This window comes from Phasianus colchicus, chromosome 1, assembly GCF_987193195.1.
Source record: "Phasianus colchicus chromosome 1, bPhaCol1.hap1.1, whole genome shotgun sequence".
NCBI lineage: Eukaryota > Metazoa > Chordata > Aves > Galliformes > Phasianidae > Phasianus > Phasianus colchicus.
In genome coordinates, this window is record NC_143436.1 from 72,693,101 (window position 1) to 72,709,765 (window position 16,665).

Below are 16,665 nucleotides of genomic sequence, written 5' to 3' on the forward strand. Positions count from 1 at the left end.
CAATACCTTCTGGCCCTTCACATGGAACAGGGCCTCATTTTGCAAACTGCTGTAGTTGGTAAAATAACTGTTCTGTCCTTCTGTACAAGTAGGGCATCAATTCCACTGATTTATAACTACTGGATATTTGTAAGCTGCTATAATAACTAATAAACAAACAAAACAAAGCAAGAGATTGCATTGTTAGTGAGAATTTCAGAATGTGTCAAAATGTCAGCATAATCCTTTCCAGAAGAAAGAGTTTGGAATTAAAGATAACCTCCCAGGTTAAAGATACACACTTTAGAAAAAAACAAAACAAAACAAAACAAAACTAGAGAAAGACAGATTTTTCAGCCACTTCTTTCCCTGAAAAACAGAAATCCAACTGAGGCATTTCACTAAAATACCTTGAATTGCTTTTCTAAGTAAAAGCTCACAGGAATGAGAGTTAAACTATGCAAACCATAATGTCTTAATGCCATATTTACTTAAACTGATGCACTTAAGTATTCGTCTTCCTTTCAAGCATTTATAGGATTTGCTTTACAATTTCAAATCTATTTCAATTTTTCACTACAGGTATGAATCTCAATTACGTTTTTGTGTAGAATTGCTTTGAGTTTAAATAAATTTCAATTGTTTCATTTGAACACAATCAAGAGGCTTTCATTTTAAGGTAGAAAGATAAACCACAACCATTTTGATTGAATTTGAAAAAAAAACTTAGCAGAGAAAAAGGAATTCTTTTCACACCAACACTGCAATTTTCTTTATTTAATGCTGTGCAAATAAGAATAGTTACTTTAATATATTGGCTCTTTACAAGAAATAAAAATAAATCTAGAATGTATAGCTGAATGAATGTTGGGATTAACGACAGATAAGGTTTTCCTAGGACTTCTCTGACACACAGAGAAGTGTCTGAGAACTGATGAAGTGGAGAGAGTAGGAAACATAAGAGAAAAAATATATGCAAAGCCACTTGGGTACAGTTATGCAAATGAGCTTATCAGGATAACCAAAAGGCTTCTCCATTGTGCCTGCCAATTAGGAAATAACAGTGACGGACATATGCATAGCTCCCTCTTCCTGAGGAGATGCAGCTTTAGCCTGCATTGTTGGCAACCACTTTGTGAAAAGAGATTAAAAATTCTCTTCTTTTATTTCTTTTAAAGAGGTTGGCAGGGATGCTAAATGAATCCTGGACAGGGCAAGCACTGTGATGATATCCCAGTACCATTTTTTCAATTTCATTTGTATTATAGCAACCCAAAAGAGCAAAGAGATCACTGGGCTTTGACGGGGTAAAAGAAATAGTTCCACATTTCTTTGAAGGCTTCACAGAATTTTCTGTATTGGCATCCCTCCATCCTGACTGCCCCTCTGAAGGGGAGAAAGAACACTTTCTGCTGCATAGCCAAGCTCTACCTACCCCATCCAGCCGTACTGTCCTCTTTTTCTCATCCTTTATGTTTGAATCCACTCTCACTTATCATTCAGCTGAGTGGAATAAGCTCATTGTGATATTATGTGTCTGTGAAGACTCTTTGTGTACCTGAGTTGTCTGAAGGCAGCCTGAAAGTTTGTGCTCCAGAGCTGAATTCTGGATTGGATGCACACCTCATGTGGATGTGTTAACACCTCCTGTGTTAGTGCTGGTTTGATTTAGTTACTGTTCCCCAGACAGAGGATGACTGTCTGAGCAGTGTTAAAGGGTGAAAAAGAGAAAAGAAATAGTGCAATCTTTCTGCAACTTGAAGCAGAACTGCATGCCAGAGTGGGAACCCAAACTTTGTCTTTTTCTTTTTGCCACTATGGTAGGAGAGAGAGCAATAGAGCTCTAAGTGGAAGACCAAGATTTATGGGGCTAACAGTCAGCAGCAGTGTGTGCATTGGAGCTACCAGGATGGAGTAGGCTCTGAGAGAGGCATTCCTCAGGAAAGCACCTAACCAGCCTTGAAGGTCTATCTTGTTGCAAAAGGTTGTACCTAGATCAGCTAAGATCTTACAGAACGGTCAGTGAACTGAACTAAACAGAGAAAGTTTGGTGCTGGGGAATTGTGCTCCCTCCATCCCTGTTGGGGTCAGTGCTGCATCTGCCTCTTTTATCAGCGATATCTGGGGTGTGCTTATCTATCTTCTGCAAAAATAACACAAAAGGAATTATGCCTCAGAAACATGATGTTTCGTGTAACTTTGCCCTCAACATTGAAAATCCCTTCTCTGGACACCAAACTGAAGAGACAACAGTGTGCTCACATACACAGAAAAATCTCAGTGTGCTCTATCGTGGACTCTTTGACCTTACCAGTGCATATCCAAGTCCATTCTTTAAGATCCCTTCTTTGTTCTTAAGTTTTCAAAATCTTTTTTTCTTCAAAACTAGTTCCTATATGGAATTTTTAATATTCCCGACTGAGAACAGCCTGTTTCCCTGTATCGTTTTTCTATGTTAGCAATTGTAATTGCTACAAGGATGCTTTTCAGTAACAGGGAAGGCAGTGAAGCGGCACTTGTTATGCACACCAACCTCTCTCGTACACACAGAGGCTTACATATTTCTGGAAGAGAATGGAAAAACAGAATAATAGTGCTGTGATTTTTATTTTTTTTTTTTTAATTCAAGCATGCTGCTCACTTTTTGTTTACTTTCTGATAACGCCAAGGTATTTACGTGCAAACAAAAGACTCCTCTTGCCGAATCAGCCGCCTCCTCCTCCTACCTGGTTCCATCAGCCAAGTTGCAAAAGCATGATTGTGACAGCACTAAATAAATAAGGGTGAGGTTGGCCTGGCAAAAGAAAGCTCCTCTTCACACTGTGTGCACACCTCAGAGGTTCAGGGTGGGGGAAAAGAAAATTTGGAAAAGGTTTTAAACGAGACATCAACAAAACATGCTATTAAAAAGTCATCATGCTTTCTTTTGAAGATTAATTTTAAAGTCAAGTTGTGTTTCAGGACCTGGAAATTCAAAAATTTGTTTAGGCTGGGGAAGAGGCAATATTGGACAGGAGCTACCCATTGCAACTGCTTCTAAGGAATGCATAAGAAAAAAATACTATAATTTGCTATGGAATAGAAACCATGTTCTGAATTTCCATTGTTTAATTGTCCAAAGACCTGGATAGCAAGGGCATAAATCCTTTCAGAAATTGCATTAATATCCTCAGAAAGTCTGTATGGTGTCAAACATGTGGGACAGTGTGTTCATGAACATACAGTATTTGAGTCCATATTCTCTATGTTTATTATCTACCGGAGTGGTGTGAGGCATCTAGAGTCTGCAGATTTTTTTAGGGTTTCATGGATAATTTTTTTGCAGTTTGCATTCCCTAATATCATTCTGTGTGAAATTGCTGAAGGAGAGACTTCTACCTCCTCCAAATTGACAGTGTGCCCATGTCTGCATTTCTGTACCATGCTGCCTGTGCTAAGCAGTTGACCCCAGTCACATGAAAAAATAAAAATCATGTTAATAAGCAAAGCGTTTCACAGAAGTAGTGTTCCACTTCTAGCTTGCTAAGAAAAAGACTGGAATATCATCTTGCTTTGCACTGATAACATTAGTTTAGTGACTTATGTAATGTAGAAATTGTAGAGACAGGCATGAAGAGTTAGGGCAACCTAAAAAGTTAGAAAGCATCCATTTTTAAAACATGCTTTTCTATCTTTCACTAATATGCACGTTTGCTTCTTACCCTCTTAGCTTCTCAAGTCTCTCTACTCCCTTTGGTCCCTGCCATCTCCTTCTCATACAAGTGCATGCTTTGATCCCCAGTTTGAGAAGCTTATAAGCAGTTGAAATCTGGATTTGACTCCTGTGTTCTGGGTATCCAGAAACTTCCATCCTGCTGATCTAATATGGAAGAGCTTTTCCAAAAATTGCTCTTGCTAGTATGGTTGGCAAAAACAGCTTTCATGGGTGCTTAGTTTATGGCACAGAGAGAGGAGATACAGGCAAGCATTTCTTAGTAATGCAGAAGACAGAGATGGCCAACTTCAGACAAGTCCAGATGCATGACCAGTAGATTCAAACAGTGCCTTTTTAATAAGATGTTTCCTCTTGTGCAAGTTGGTTGTGAATCAGGCTTCCCAGGAGAATGGAAACTTGAAATGATTTGGAAGTTATGATACTAAAGAATGACGCTAAGCTGGTTTGGACTTTGTAAACCAAGCAAGTTGAGAAGAATTGGAAGAATAGAAGAGAAATCACTACCTTATAGAGAGACAATTCTGTTGCATTCCTGACTTTAATGTGTGATTGTGAAAGTCTTGAGTTTTTGTGAATAGAAATTGTGTGGGAACCTACAAATCTGGATTTCCACATCAGGTGAGATATGTAATTTGATAAGCATCTATCATGGAACTGGCTTAAGTTTGCCAAAACAAGAGGAAGTGCTACTATGAAAATTGTAATCAGGCAAGTTGATGAAAGAGTAATTCAGGTACATTTTCACAATATCCACTTAGTGTAAGAGCACATGGGGATTCCAGTAGTTCAAGGGGATCAGCACTGTCTTCACACCATCATATTGTTCCCTTTTTTTGAGCATTTGATCTCTTTCCTCTCCTGTCTATTTATATTGTTATGTCCTCTAGGCAGGGATTTCTCCTTTTTAATGCTAGCAGGCACAACTGTAAGCAATGTACAGAAGCCATCAGATGTTACAGTGTGATGTCATTAAAGTCTTTCACAATACTTAGACTAGGAAAGATAATCATGCTGCTCACCCTCTCTCCTTTCAAAAGAGGAGTCAATTGTTAGTGGGACTGCAAAGGGTAACTTTCATACCCCTCCTTTCTGTCACTAGTTGGTCTGACCTCGGTTGGATCCCTGATTTGTGCTTAGGGACATGTGTCCCCATGCTGGAGGCTCTGGGATGCCGAACTGTGGCACAGAATGCCCCTCTCGAGTGACACGGGTCTCTTTGCCCCTCACATCTGCAGTGGGTTTCTGGAGGTAGCAAGCATAGGGATGGCCACTCTTTGTGGGAAATGAAGGGTGGAAAGAAGGGCAGCAAAAGATAGCTTCACTGATGTTGAAGTCATTAGGTGTCTCTACTAGCATAAAGGGTTTACGGAGTATTAGCAGTTGGGAAGCAGTGATGCTGTCAGTTGCTCTAATTACTGGGTATGCAGTTTCTCACACAGCACCTTTACCTTTGCAAGAAAATGGAAAAGCAGGATGAGATAGAACTTCCTTGTGAATTATGCATTTGTTTTCATTCTGAGTTTGATCCTCTACTGAAAGTACATAAGTAAATTATTTGCCTCTGTTGATATTGCTGTAATTTTTCCAGTCCTGAAAGCAAACCTTTTTCAGTGACATCATCAAGATTAAACTCTAATAATACGGTGAGCCTATGCATTTTTCAGTGACATGTTGTGTTCTGTAGAAATATTGGTTGAAGCATTTCCTCCCTTCTCAGTCACTACTTCCAGCTGTTACTCTTTTTGTGATTTGTCACTGTCTCAACTCGTTGTGCTGACCTGATAGTGCAGTCTTGACTGTTATTGCAGTTGTGCTCTTGATTGGCCCAGAAGGCTGATCTGGCAGATGCCAGTGTACGTGTGTACTTACATACAGATTTTATCTCTCATCAAAACCACAGTATAATCTTACCAATTTCACTGGCACATCAGAGGAAGTGGGCAAAGAGCTGCTGCTGAGCAGTGGCCTGCAAGGAGCTTGCTTGAAGGACAGTGTAGTGAGTGCTGACATCCCAGGGTCAAGGTAGAAATTACCATCTTTGTACCAACTCTTTTGTACTAGGTAGAATAACAGAAAAATGTTCTGATATCCCCACTTGAGGAGCAGCAATATTTCCCTCAAGCACACAACTCATACAAGACACCTGTGAAGCTGGAGGGGTGAAACTGAAGTATGTCCTTTCACTGTTATGGGTGAGCAGTTGGCTGATATATTGGACCCAACATTGTGATTCCATAAGGCTGGTGACCATTCGTTAGCGGGGTTCTCAAGGGCTCCATTTTTCGGCCAGTTCTCTTTAGGAGTTGGACTCAATGATCCTTACTGGTCCCTTCCAACTTGGAATACTCTATGGGGGGTTGGACTCGATGATCTCTGGAGGTCCCTTCCAACCCCTGTGATTCTGTGATTCTATGATTCTGTGTATTTTTGAAATCTCAGGCTCAGGCACGTAGCTGTCTGATGTGCCCAAGAACTTGCTGAAGCCTTGGTACCCCGAGACCTCCGCATGAAGTGGCTACTATGGGGTCAAGTGGCTGTGCTGAGCGTGCAGCAGATGTTCAGGCCCTTGTGACTGGCACCTTCGAGGGCACCCCAGAGATGGCTCCAAGCCATTTTTGAGACAAACAGTACAGCAGCCTGGCTCCAGTCTGACGAGCAGCAAGCGAGATCTTGCATTCCATCCTAATTAATACTGATTGCTGATTGCTTAAACAGTATTCTGAAGTGGTCCCAAATAGAAGTAATGTCTTAACTTCCTGTGACTTCTACAGAAGCGTGTTTTTGGAGGGGCTAATATGAAAAGTTAGTGAATGTGCTGACTAGCTTCAGAGCAAGCAAGAGTTAAACCCTGGAGAGGAAGCAATTCTTAAACTGCAGTGAAGATAATCATGATAATTTATCATCTGATAATCAAAGAGCACACACTTAATTTGTTCTCATTATCAATGTATTTCAAGCACAAGTACCTTAGTACAAGAAGCCTGCCTATGCACAGGCAACACTTGAAGGGTAGAGATAAAGAGCCCCTTGTAAATGCAGTGAGGCTATTTCTATATGGGAAATGTGTTATGGTGCAGTGTGGAGTCCATCCCAGTGGCTTCCTTATCCCCCTGCATGTGGAGAAGGATCTTTAGCATATAGAACCGTTGTTTTAAGCTTCTGACCTTCCTCTAGGACAGCAGTGTCTTCTTAAAGAAATGACTGACAGTACATGCAGGGATTTGCTTCATTAAGGAACCATCAAGAAGTAAAGCTAAATCTGGATGTTTTTAACCATGTCGAAACTCTAGCTTGCAGCATCTTGGGAACTGAAGGTGTCTGCAGCACACTGAGAGCAGGCTTTTACCTGTAAAGCCCAAAATATGGCTCAAAACTGAGTACAGTATGCAGTCTCTAGAGCTGAAATTTACACTGTTTCCCTTAGTTATTTAATATTTAATGTTACCTGAAGGCAGGTCTTTCTGTAAAGCACAGAAGAGCTAATATACTGATGGATTGAAGTAGTCTTTTATAGCCCTCCTGGATTAGGAGTCTGAAAGAGACAGAGATACCCTGCATAGACAGAGGTCCAAAAGTGAAATCAGTTGAGGTAAATGCTGTTGGTAAATTTTTAGCTGTGCTGCTTTGCTCAATGGCTACAGGCAAAGTAAGCCATAGGGCTGGCTGCACTGCCAAAATCTGCTTTTCCTGTAGTACCACAAATGCAGCTGCAGCTCTTGAGACTTGAAGACCTGAGAAGCTAACATGTGACATCTTGCAGTCACAGCTTACGCTGTTGTGTAGTGAGGCTGGCCTCACGTTCCATGGAAACAGCCTGGAAAACATGCTCTTTGTGTATACGCTCCCCCCCTCCAGCTCTCACAATCATGGTTGAGTTAGAAAACAAAGTCCCAGCCAAAATTCCTCAAGGGAATGGGACCCAGCCTCATCACGATGTGAGCCTCTGAGAACAAAATCTCCCTGTGAGAAGAAAGCAGCTTCTTAATACGGGAGGATTATGATGTCTTGCTGTGTTGGTGGTGGTGTTTTGCTGGCATGTGAGACTGAGATTTTAGAACTTTCCGCTTGATTCAGCTGCACAAAAAGGACTTCCTGACCTCTCTTCTGAAACTGTAGAGTCACCTATAAGTTTGCAGCTGCTAGAAGATCAAAGTGACCTCGCTGATATTAGGTTAAACTGATGAATTACAGAAAGAACCATCTTAATTTTAGCAACTGCACTGATTGTAACTAGCAACCACTTCTTCAGTTTTTCATATCTTTCTGGAGTGCTGACAGGATGCACAAAAATCAGGGCTTTCGGTTCCATCACCAGCATGACTTCTCCATATTCTAAGCATGGCACATACAGCAGTTAGGCAGCAGGCAAAATACTTAAGTAAAACCATATGTAAGCCAAAATGAGCAAGATCTATTTATTTCTAATTGCTTACAAATCCTCAGCATCCCAGCCAGGGATCCAGGCTGTATTATGTTAAAAAGAAAAAAAAAACAAAACCAACAAACAAAACCAGACTCCAGTGTATTAACAATGCATTCTAATACATTTTTGAGTGACAGGGGTTTGGAGTTAGAATTACTTTTGCCTGAGTAAGTGCCACAGGAAGTAGGAAGGAAATGTTTTTCTGAACTGAGGGTGTAATGATGCTTTATATTTGTCCAGTTGTAAAGAGAAGCAAAATATGGTTCCTAGACTCAATTCCTATCGTAACAGATTTGGTGTAAGGGCGGGTGTCCAATGATTTTGTGCCTCACATCTATAAGAAAAAGATTAGATAATCCAATCTGTCTTCAGTTGAAAGGCACTGCATAATGTAAATACACAGGTTTTACTAGTAGTAGTATCCCATAGATGAAACAGTTGCTGTAGTCAATATAGGAAAACTTTAAAGAATCGTTCTTAGGTCTGAATTTTGACCTAGATTAAAATGAATTGTTTTGAAACAATAAAGAGGTGCTGATAAATAAACTAAACTTTTAAAAATCCCCTACATTTCTGCTTGTGAATCCTCTTGCTTCTTGCAGCATGATCGTTTGAGCTAGCTAACCCATGTCATTGTCAAAGCTCAGTTAATTTTGTTTAGGGTACAGCTTTTGCACATACAAGGAAAAAAGCTACAGAAGACATTTCTTTCAGATCCTTTTGGAAGGGAGCAGTAGGAAAGCAATGTCTGCTGTATGGAAAATGGCCAAAAACTGGGTGAGAAGCAGTCAGGAGTGGATTAAGACTATAACTGGGAGCAGATCCAAACCGACATTTCCCCATTCCCCATCCCCCTGCCAGCTGTTTCTGTTGCACGAGCTGCTCTGATAGGAATCCCATGGTCACCTGCCCTCTGACTGTGGTCACCACAAGAGTGAGGAGAAGAGTCATCTTGCACTCAGGCAATTTTTCTGCGTGTGGCAACTGTGGTAGCAGCCGCAGTCAGCTGGCTGACGGTGTGCTGGCAGCATCTTGCTGACTCTGTCACGCTCTGGCCTTCCCCAAATGTGGTACCCAGATGTAAAAAAGCCAGCCTTCATTCCCCCCTGGAAGGAGTGCTCTTGCTGGGCTTCTAGGAAGGTTTTTTGCAAACACTGCAAAAGGAAGCTGGAGTCATTCTGCATGGTTCTTGAAAACTCTTGGACATGGCTCATGGAATGAGTGCCTAGAAAACAGGCTGGTCTTTTCATCACCTCTGGATGCTTGCGTCTTTGGCTGGTAGCTTTTCCCTTTCCAGAACTTAAAACAGCGGCCACTTTAGCACATGTATCAGCACCATTTATCTGGACTGATTTGCACCAGGAAAGAGATGCATCCTGCATGAATTCTCCATTCAGACTGTGGACTGCCTGTCAGGAGCATGTGGATTGCGCCTGCATTACAACACTTTCTGCAGCTGATCCCATACAGGGGCAGCTCACAGAGGAAAGAGGGCTAAATCCTGAAGGCTGATTTGCCTGCAAGTAAATTCCAGATGATGTAGTAGAAACAGAAAGGAGGGGGGCGTCCACAGTGGGTCAAATATTGATTTCAGTAACAGAAAGTGCAGCATGACTGACCTATGTTAAATGACTGGAGCTGTGCTTGAAGCTTTATTCTGACATCAGTTACAACTCTGAGCACTTCAAGGAATTGGTCTGCATTGTTCAGTGACTTTTCTGTCTGTTCTTGGGACAAGGGATGAGCTCCCTGCTGCAGCTGAGTAATTTTGTGTAGGAGAGTTACTTCATTTGCTAACCTGCAAATCTGCAGGTTATCTGCAAAGAAAAAGTTTGGCTATGGAGTGAGAAAGAATATGTTCTTCACGTTAAATCTCACAGAGAGTAGCTTTTCCATTCTCCTTTCACACTTAAATTGACTTCAGATTTTGTGGGGTTTTTGCACTGGTGACTTCATCTGCCATCATTAATCAGTGAGCTATCTCAACCCAGCAAGCTAATTTAGAGTACTGCTTGTGCATTTGATCAGCAAATGCGAACTGTGTGTAATGTCAGCGGGTCAGAAAAGGTGATGGAACATGGGATTTTCACTTCAGTTCCAGAAAGGACCATAGTTGCTTCCAGGAAGCTGAGCTTGGCACTGGGTGTGGGGACTTGAAAAGATTTATTTCACCATATGAGAGCTCAGCACTTGATCATTCTAATCAAGCATTTTCCAATCAATATGTTTCTTACAGGCTTTCCAAAGGCTGCATTAGAAAAGCAATTTTATTTATTTTATGACCCTGGAGCCCCAGGGGATTAGGGTGTGTCAACTTTGCAAGTCTCTGTACAGGCAGTGAAAAAAGAAGGGCTGGGCCATGGGGAGCAATGTTAGCAAGATCAGCATGGCAGAAATGTGCCTCATCAGGCTTGTTTCTGTAGCATGTCTTTGTGCACAGGGGTTGCAAAGCAGATGCTGTGCACAAGGCATTGCCTCTGGTCCTGCTCCATTTCCAATACCCTGTTCAACAGGAAAGCAGGAGACAGCTACTCCTTTTATTTCAGATTACTACTGAAAAAGCTGTTTCACCCTCTGTTTCCAGAAGTGTCGGAAGTTTCTTGTCGTTCTGATTGCAGGCAGTTCTTTATCTTTTAAAAAGACGTACAGGACCCACTGAGGTGTGTCTTCCTGCCCATCGCACGACTTCTCTTTTCCCTATCTGATCACTTTTTTCCTTAACAAGGCCTATAAAGGTGCATTTTTGTCTGCTGCTGTCCATTTCCCTTGTGCTGGTTTGTACTCACTTCCCCAGTAATTCCCTTCAAAGATTAGCCAGGATTAACCTTTCCATGCTTTTCTACCTTTCCTTATCTCTTGACCTCCAAAATAGAGGCAGCTTCCTACTGTAGGGTGAAGCAATCTCTGTGGGCCAGCAGCACCAAATGGTTTCTACCGTTGCGCTGTGTCATCCACATGTGTCCTGGCTTAGGGGCACTTATTAAGGCTGTCCACGTGCATGGAAATAGCTGAGCACTATTCTGTAGCTCATTCCCCAACCCTGAGGAGTCCTTAGCCTGCCTGTCTTTGCCTTCCTTAGTATAGGCTAAGAGCCTGCAGAGCACCTGGTGGTAGGAGCCTGGCAGCGCTGGTACTGAAGGGAAGGGGTCTTGTGGTGGAAGATCAAGCAGGGACAGCTTGAAATTGCACTCCCAGGAGGACTTTGGTGCCTAAATTGTGCTTGAACTTGAAACTTCCTGCAGCATGATCAGCTCTTGGCTGCTGAGCTCCCTGCTGCAGCCCATCTCAGGGAGCAGCCAGACTGGAGGAGGGGACCTCTAAAAGTCTCTTGGGCAGAGCCTGGGAGAAATATCTGAATCTAATTGTTGTGTCTTTCCTCCAGACCATGTCGTCTTTACACAGAAATGGAGAGAAAAACAGAACCTCATGCATGTAGCAGCATGTGCTACGCTTTATGGATAACATGGAAGAATTTATTTAATTAATAACAAAAAAGAGAGTTTCAGTTCCAAATGAATTAGTTGGTATCAGACATGCAAATCCTCTGAGCTTTCCCAGCATCATTTTTCCACTAAAGACTCAGGCACTGTCCTGCAGTTGGAGTCAGCCTGCCTGCTGCTGCCAGTGATGCTACATCTGTTCCTGGGTGTTTAGAGCCAGCTGCTGATATGCATGTTCTGGCCTCTGTTGTTTGCCCATCTGAGCTGAGTAGCTTTTGGCATGGGAGCAAGAACAATCTTCTCTGCCTCCAAGAAGCAGGGATAAGAGGGTGGAGGGGGTGGGGGATGTCTGAAACCCTTCTCACCTTATCCTGCCCGACAGCTAACCAGGCGTATGCAGGAAGGGCTGAGCTGGATCAAAATTTACACAAAACTCACTGCGATCACTGTTTCCGTTGTGCGGGCTACAGTACGGCTGCGTCCTCATATCGAAACTAAAACATGACAGCAGCTCTCACTTACTGTACATCACCCTGTGCATTGGATTCGTGTCGTCAGATTGTTCCAAAGTGAGTCAAGGTGAAAACAGCCCACAGTATGTTATGTATGCTTCACATCTTACACGTATCTGCTGTATCTATTGGACATAGCAACACATACTGTAAAATACATACCCTCTGTTTGAAAGGAAAGAGAGATGTTAAACAAGGGTGCATCACAAGGTTTGAGTTTGCCTCCGTCTTACCTGAAGGACTCTCTGTTAAAACAGGAGTGAAGTCTTTGGAGGCAATCATCTTGAACTCCTTTTCGACATACCAATGCATTCTGCTGTGTGCATGCATGCATGAGTGCTTAAACACATGTAAAAAAATTTACTACCTACTTGAAGTAGAAAATGTAAATTGCTCCCCCAAACCCTCTTTTTTGTGCTTGTTTTTGCTGTGTAAGAAGATAAAGGAACAGAGGATGGATTTCTTCTGTGGTCCAGCCTGTACCCTGGAGTGTAGAAGTTGATCACTCTCCCCATTTATAAGCTGGCTGGTGCAACAGGTACTAGAAGCAGGACTTCAGGTGAGAATTAAGCAACAGAAGCTTATAATCTGCTAAGACACCAGTGCTCCAGCCTGCAGCATTAGAAAGGTGAGCATAAATTTAGCTTGCCTAGGGAAGTTTAGAAGTTTTTGTTGTTGCCTGTTTTTATGCAGAGAGAGAGATTGAGGGTGGCAGTTCTCTCCAGATTCCAGCCAGCAGAGCGATGATGGAAATGGGAACAGTGTCAGGTCAGACTCCCAAGTCAAAATTCACCGTCCAAGATCTGTGGCTCCATCAGCATCTACTGCAAACAGCAAAACCTTCCTGCTGCTCAGGCAGCGCGGCACTGTCCTCGTTTTGTTACACAGCACTCATTTTCCTCACTTTATTCTGATTGGTAAATATCTTTGTTAGTTCAAGACAATACTGTTAGCTTTCACAGAGAAGAAAACAGGAGAGATAAAAAGAGCCCATTTTCCTCCACAGTGGATATGACAATAAAAGATGAAGAGGGGAAAATAAAAAAAAAAAACAGTATCCAATAAAAGAAAATTTATATAAGCAGGATTAGTCTTTTCTTTCACTGAGAGTACAGAAGAGAATTTTGAGGACCTACTGACAGCTATGTATGCTGTGCTATAAAATCCGCTCAGCTGCAGAGCCAACCCTCTCATTCCCTTGTTTTCATAAACCCAACAGCTTCCTTTTAAGAAAGGGCAAAGAAGGTGGCATATAAGCTTAGCAAACACGGTGCTGCACATGAAAGAATTATTTTTGAGCAGCAGTTTCTGAAGCACTTTCAGCAGCACTGTTCTGCACCCCTAGGAAAGCTGTGACAGAACTGATTCAGCCTCACAAAGCAGGTGGGGGAATAGGCAACTACAGAGGGCTTTTGGGGAAATGAGCTTCCTGGGAAGATGACAGGGCAGGGAGAGAGGGAAATGAGAGAAGAGGCAGTCCACCTAGGCAAAAGCGGTTCATGTTTTTTATAGCATTTTATATCTTCAAAACACAATGCAAGCATTGAATTAAGATATTACCCCATGGGTGGAGAGATCTGGCTCTTCCACCCACTCGTTTTAGTACTAGCCAAACTGAACAAGAAAGGCTGCATGCTGTTAGTCCTAGGTCATACTGCTTTTTGGCTTTTTTTCCTTTTCCTTGAAGACTCTGTCTCTCCTTTCCAGAAGCTGATACCCAGCAGAGACCTCGTGGGCATGGTGAAGCATTGTATCCCTTTGGAGTCACCAGCATGGTGCACCTGGCTAAGCCCTGCTTCAGTAGCTTATTTGGCTGTTATAGGTCTAGTGCTGATCAATATACATGATACTTTTATATTAATTTAACAGAAAGCAAAAATACAGAGTCAGACAGCATATAGGAAATTATGATCAGTGTTTGTACAGGGAGTGATTTATTTGTTGTGTTGTTATCAGTAAGGGTGCATGCAGAACATGTGTAGTTATCACCCAGCTCTGTCCTTGGCCTGATTTTCCCAGTAATGTTTTGTTTCTTGCCCGATCTTGTGAAGCACACACCACAACTCCAATTAAATTTCCACATTACAGTGTTCTTCTGGGCAACTTGCTGCTTGTATGGTGTGGCAGATGGGGAGGAAGGTGGGAACAGAAGCCAAATGTGAACATTTCAAGCTCTCTTCAGATGTTTTTTTTAAACCTTTTTATACGTTGTGGTCTGGCTCTCACTTAGTTCTCCTTCGCCTAGCTACAGCGTGCACTCTGCCCAGCAATAGCCTAGGGTCCACAGTGTGTTTTCTGCAGGAGCGACTCTGTGTTCAGCAAAAGGTGAACCTCACTCTGGCATTTTAGCTTACAGTTTGCATGTCTCTGAGAAGATCTTCACCTGACTGCACTCTCTGCAAAAAGGAAGGACCTACAGAAAGCTCTGACCTCGGTAACCAGCCCCTAATTCAACAGGAGGAAAGATAGTTTAAGTCCTTCATAAACTCTATTTCTTGTGTCTGTGCAGCACAATGCTACAGGGGTAGCTGAAGCCAATGGAGACTTACTGTTGCCATGCAGACGCCCCTTCCTTTGGTCAGCCCTAACCGTTCCTTGAGCTTGATCTCAGTTCTCACTCAGGATCAGATTCAGTTCTGTGTGCAGCTGTGGTCTGGGGCTTTCCAAAGCCGCTGCCTGGGAATCTGGTGTGGCAGCAGATTGCAATTCGCTGCATGTGACCTCTTGCTGAAACAGAAAACAAGATCGCCTATCTGCAGAAGAAGTAAAAAAAGCAAAACAAAACAGTACAGATCTCCTGGGTTTCTTTTCTGACTTGGTAAGACAAGGGTAATCAGATTTCATAGAGTGGTATGCCAGGAAGGAAATTTCTTTCCATGTGCAGCATACAATCAGCCAGGTGCAAGATGAGGAAGGGAGGTTCATCTTCCTCTGAAGCATAAGGTATTAGCCCCTGCCAGAGGCTCTGTACCAGAGATCTGATATGATCAGATATGGCAAATTTTACGTTCCTCTGCGCAGCGTGAAGCTTTCATTTCTACGCAACAATTGTAACAAGTCAAACAATGAGTCATCCCACAAGGGGGAAAAGGAAAGAAAGCTTTTATCTCCCAGCAGACTGGAGATAATCTGCCTACCTAGGTATAAACAACTCTTCATCATGCTGCCTTCTTTCCAGGGGAAGGAAGCTGTTTTAAACTCATCTGTAAAACAGATACTGAATTGTCACACCTCCCAGGCCTTCCTGCCCAGGCCCGGTAAAGGTGGCTGGAGGGGGCATGAAGGGAGGGCACTCCTTGCTTCTGTGAGAGGTTGCACAGTGAGCATGGAGGGGGCCAACAGCTTCGTTTCCTGCCTGCTCTGCACCTCAGAAGGAGCAGCTGGGGGACAATTCCATCCCGCAGTGAAAACCTGGAATGAAATAATATCCTAGAAGGGATGTTGAGGCATCTTTTTTTTCGGGATGTCCAAAATAAACCGAGATACCTGAACTAATGAGGTGTTGCACAGCCCAGTATTTAGCGTAATCCTGACATCTCTCTCCCACACCTTGCCTGGAGACTTTGCATGATACTGTGAGGGGAGAAATGGAGATTCTGTGGTATTTGCCTATATTCACATGCCCTGTATAATTTTATAATGCAGTCTTGGTCTCTTCCTGGTGCAGGTCTGCAGCCCGTTTACTGGAGCAGGGACGATGTCGCACAGTGGCTCAGGTGGGCGGAGAAGGAGTTTTCCCTGAGGCCAATCGAGAGCAACACTTTTGAGATGAATGGCAAGGCTCTGTTGCTCCTGACCAAAGAGGACTTTCGATACAGATCTCCTCATTCAGGTGAGGAATTCTTACGGAAGCTACAGTTGAAAGGAGAGAAGAAACTGCAAGAGGGTCTGAAGCTGGACAAAGGAGGATACAGAATCGTGTTTGTTAGGGTGGGCAGGGCAGTGGAGCAGAGAAGGGACAGAAACTCTTACACGATGCAAAGACAGAAAAGAAAAGAGGGAAGAGTTGTAGGTAAATTTGGGTGTAACTCCAAATCCAAAGATGCAACATGTCTGTCATTAAAACTCTTTGCTGAACTCACAGAAAGCAGGGTTCTTTGGCAGCATTTCATGACTTACAGCTCTTCCCCGTAAAGGCTTATCTTTCTGCAGACCCAACTACAGCAGCAAGTTAATCAAGTGCTTGAGCCTCTTAAGAAGCTGACATTAGCATTCTGTCTCACAGCTGGCTTGGCTGACGTGCTGCTAAGAGTGACTGCAAAATTCATCCCTGGGGGACCTTTCCTCTTTTTTACAGCCCTTGTGGGTTTTATTTTACCATATTCTCTCATGTGCTTGAGGCTGGCCCAAGGTACAACACAGATAGGTGTGAATCAGTTGGCCAATTGCTCAAATTATGTCTTCATTTATTCACACAAATGATTTAGAAATGCCTATGTGGTCTTCCTGTACTTAGATCCCCTGCAGTCTTTCTGCTATGGCTTTATAGTCAGAATAAGCCTCTGCCCTCCTTTGTCAGGGATGTTTAACTAAATATGAGTTCTTGGTTCTATACAAGAGTTATGAGCTTTTTTTTAATGACCATACATGGTTCTT

General features: G+C 42.7%; 1 protein-coding gene across 4 annotated transcripts in view; it reads left to right on the forward strand.

Annotated features, from left to right (window-relative positions):
- The window catches only part of ETV6 (ETS variant transcription factor 6), a 132,743-nt gene that overhangs the window by 84,408 nt on the left and 31,670 nt on the right, over window positions 1-16,665 (forward strand). For all 4 annotated transcript variants that reach the window (XM_031603190.2, XM_090147664.1, XM_090147657.1 and 1 more), the window contains exon 3: window positions 15,737-15,901. In XM_031603190.2, coding sequence (XP_031459050.1) covers window positions 15,737-15,901 — 165 coding nt within the window. The remainder of the gene's footprint in view (window positions 1-15,736; window positions 15,902-16,665) is intronic.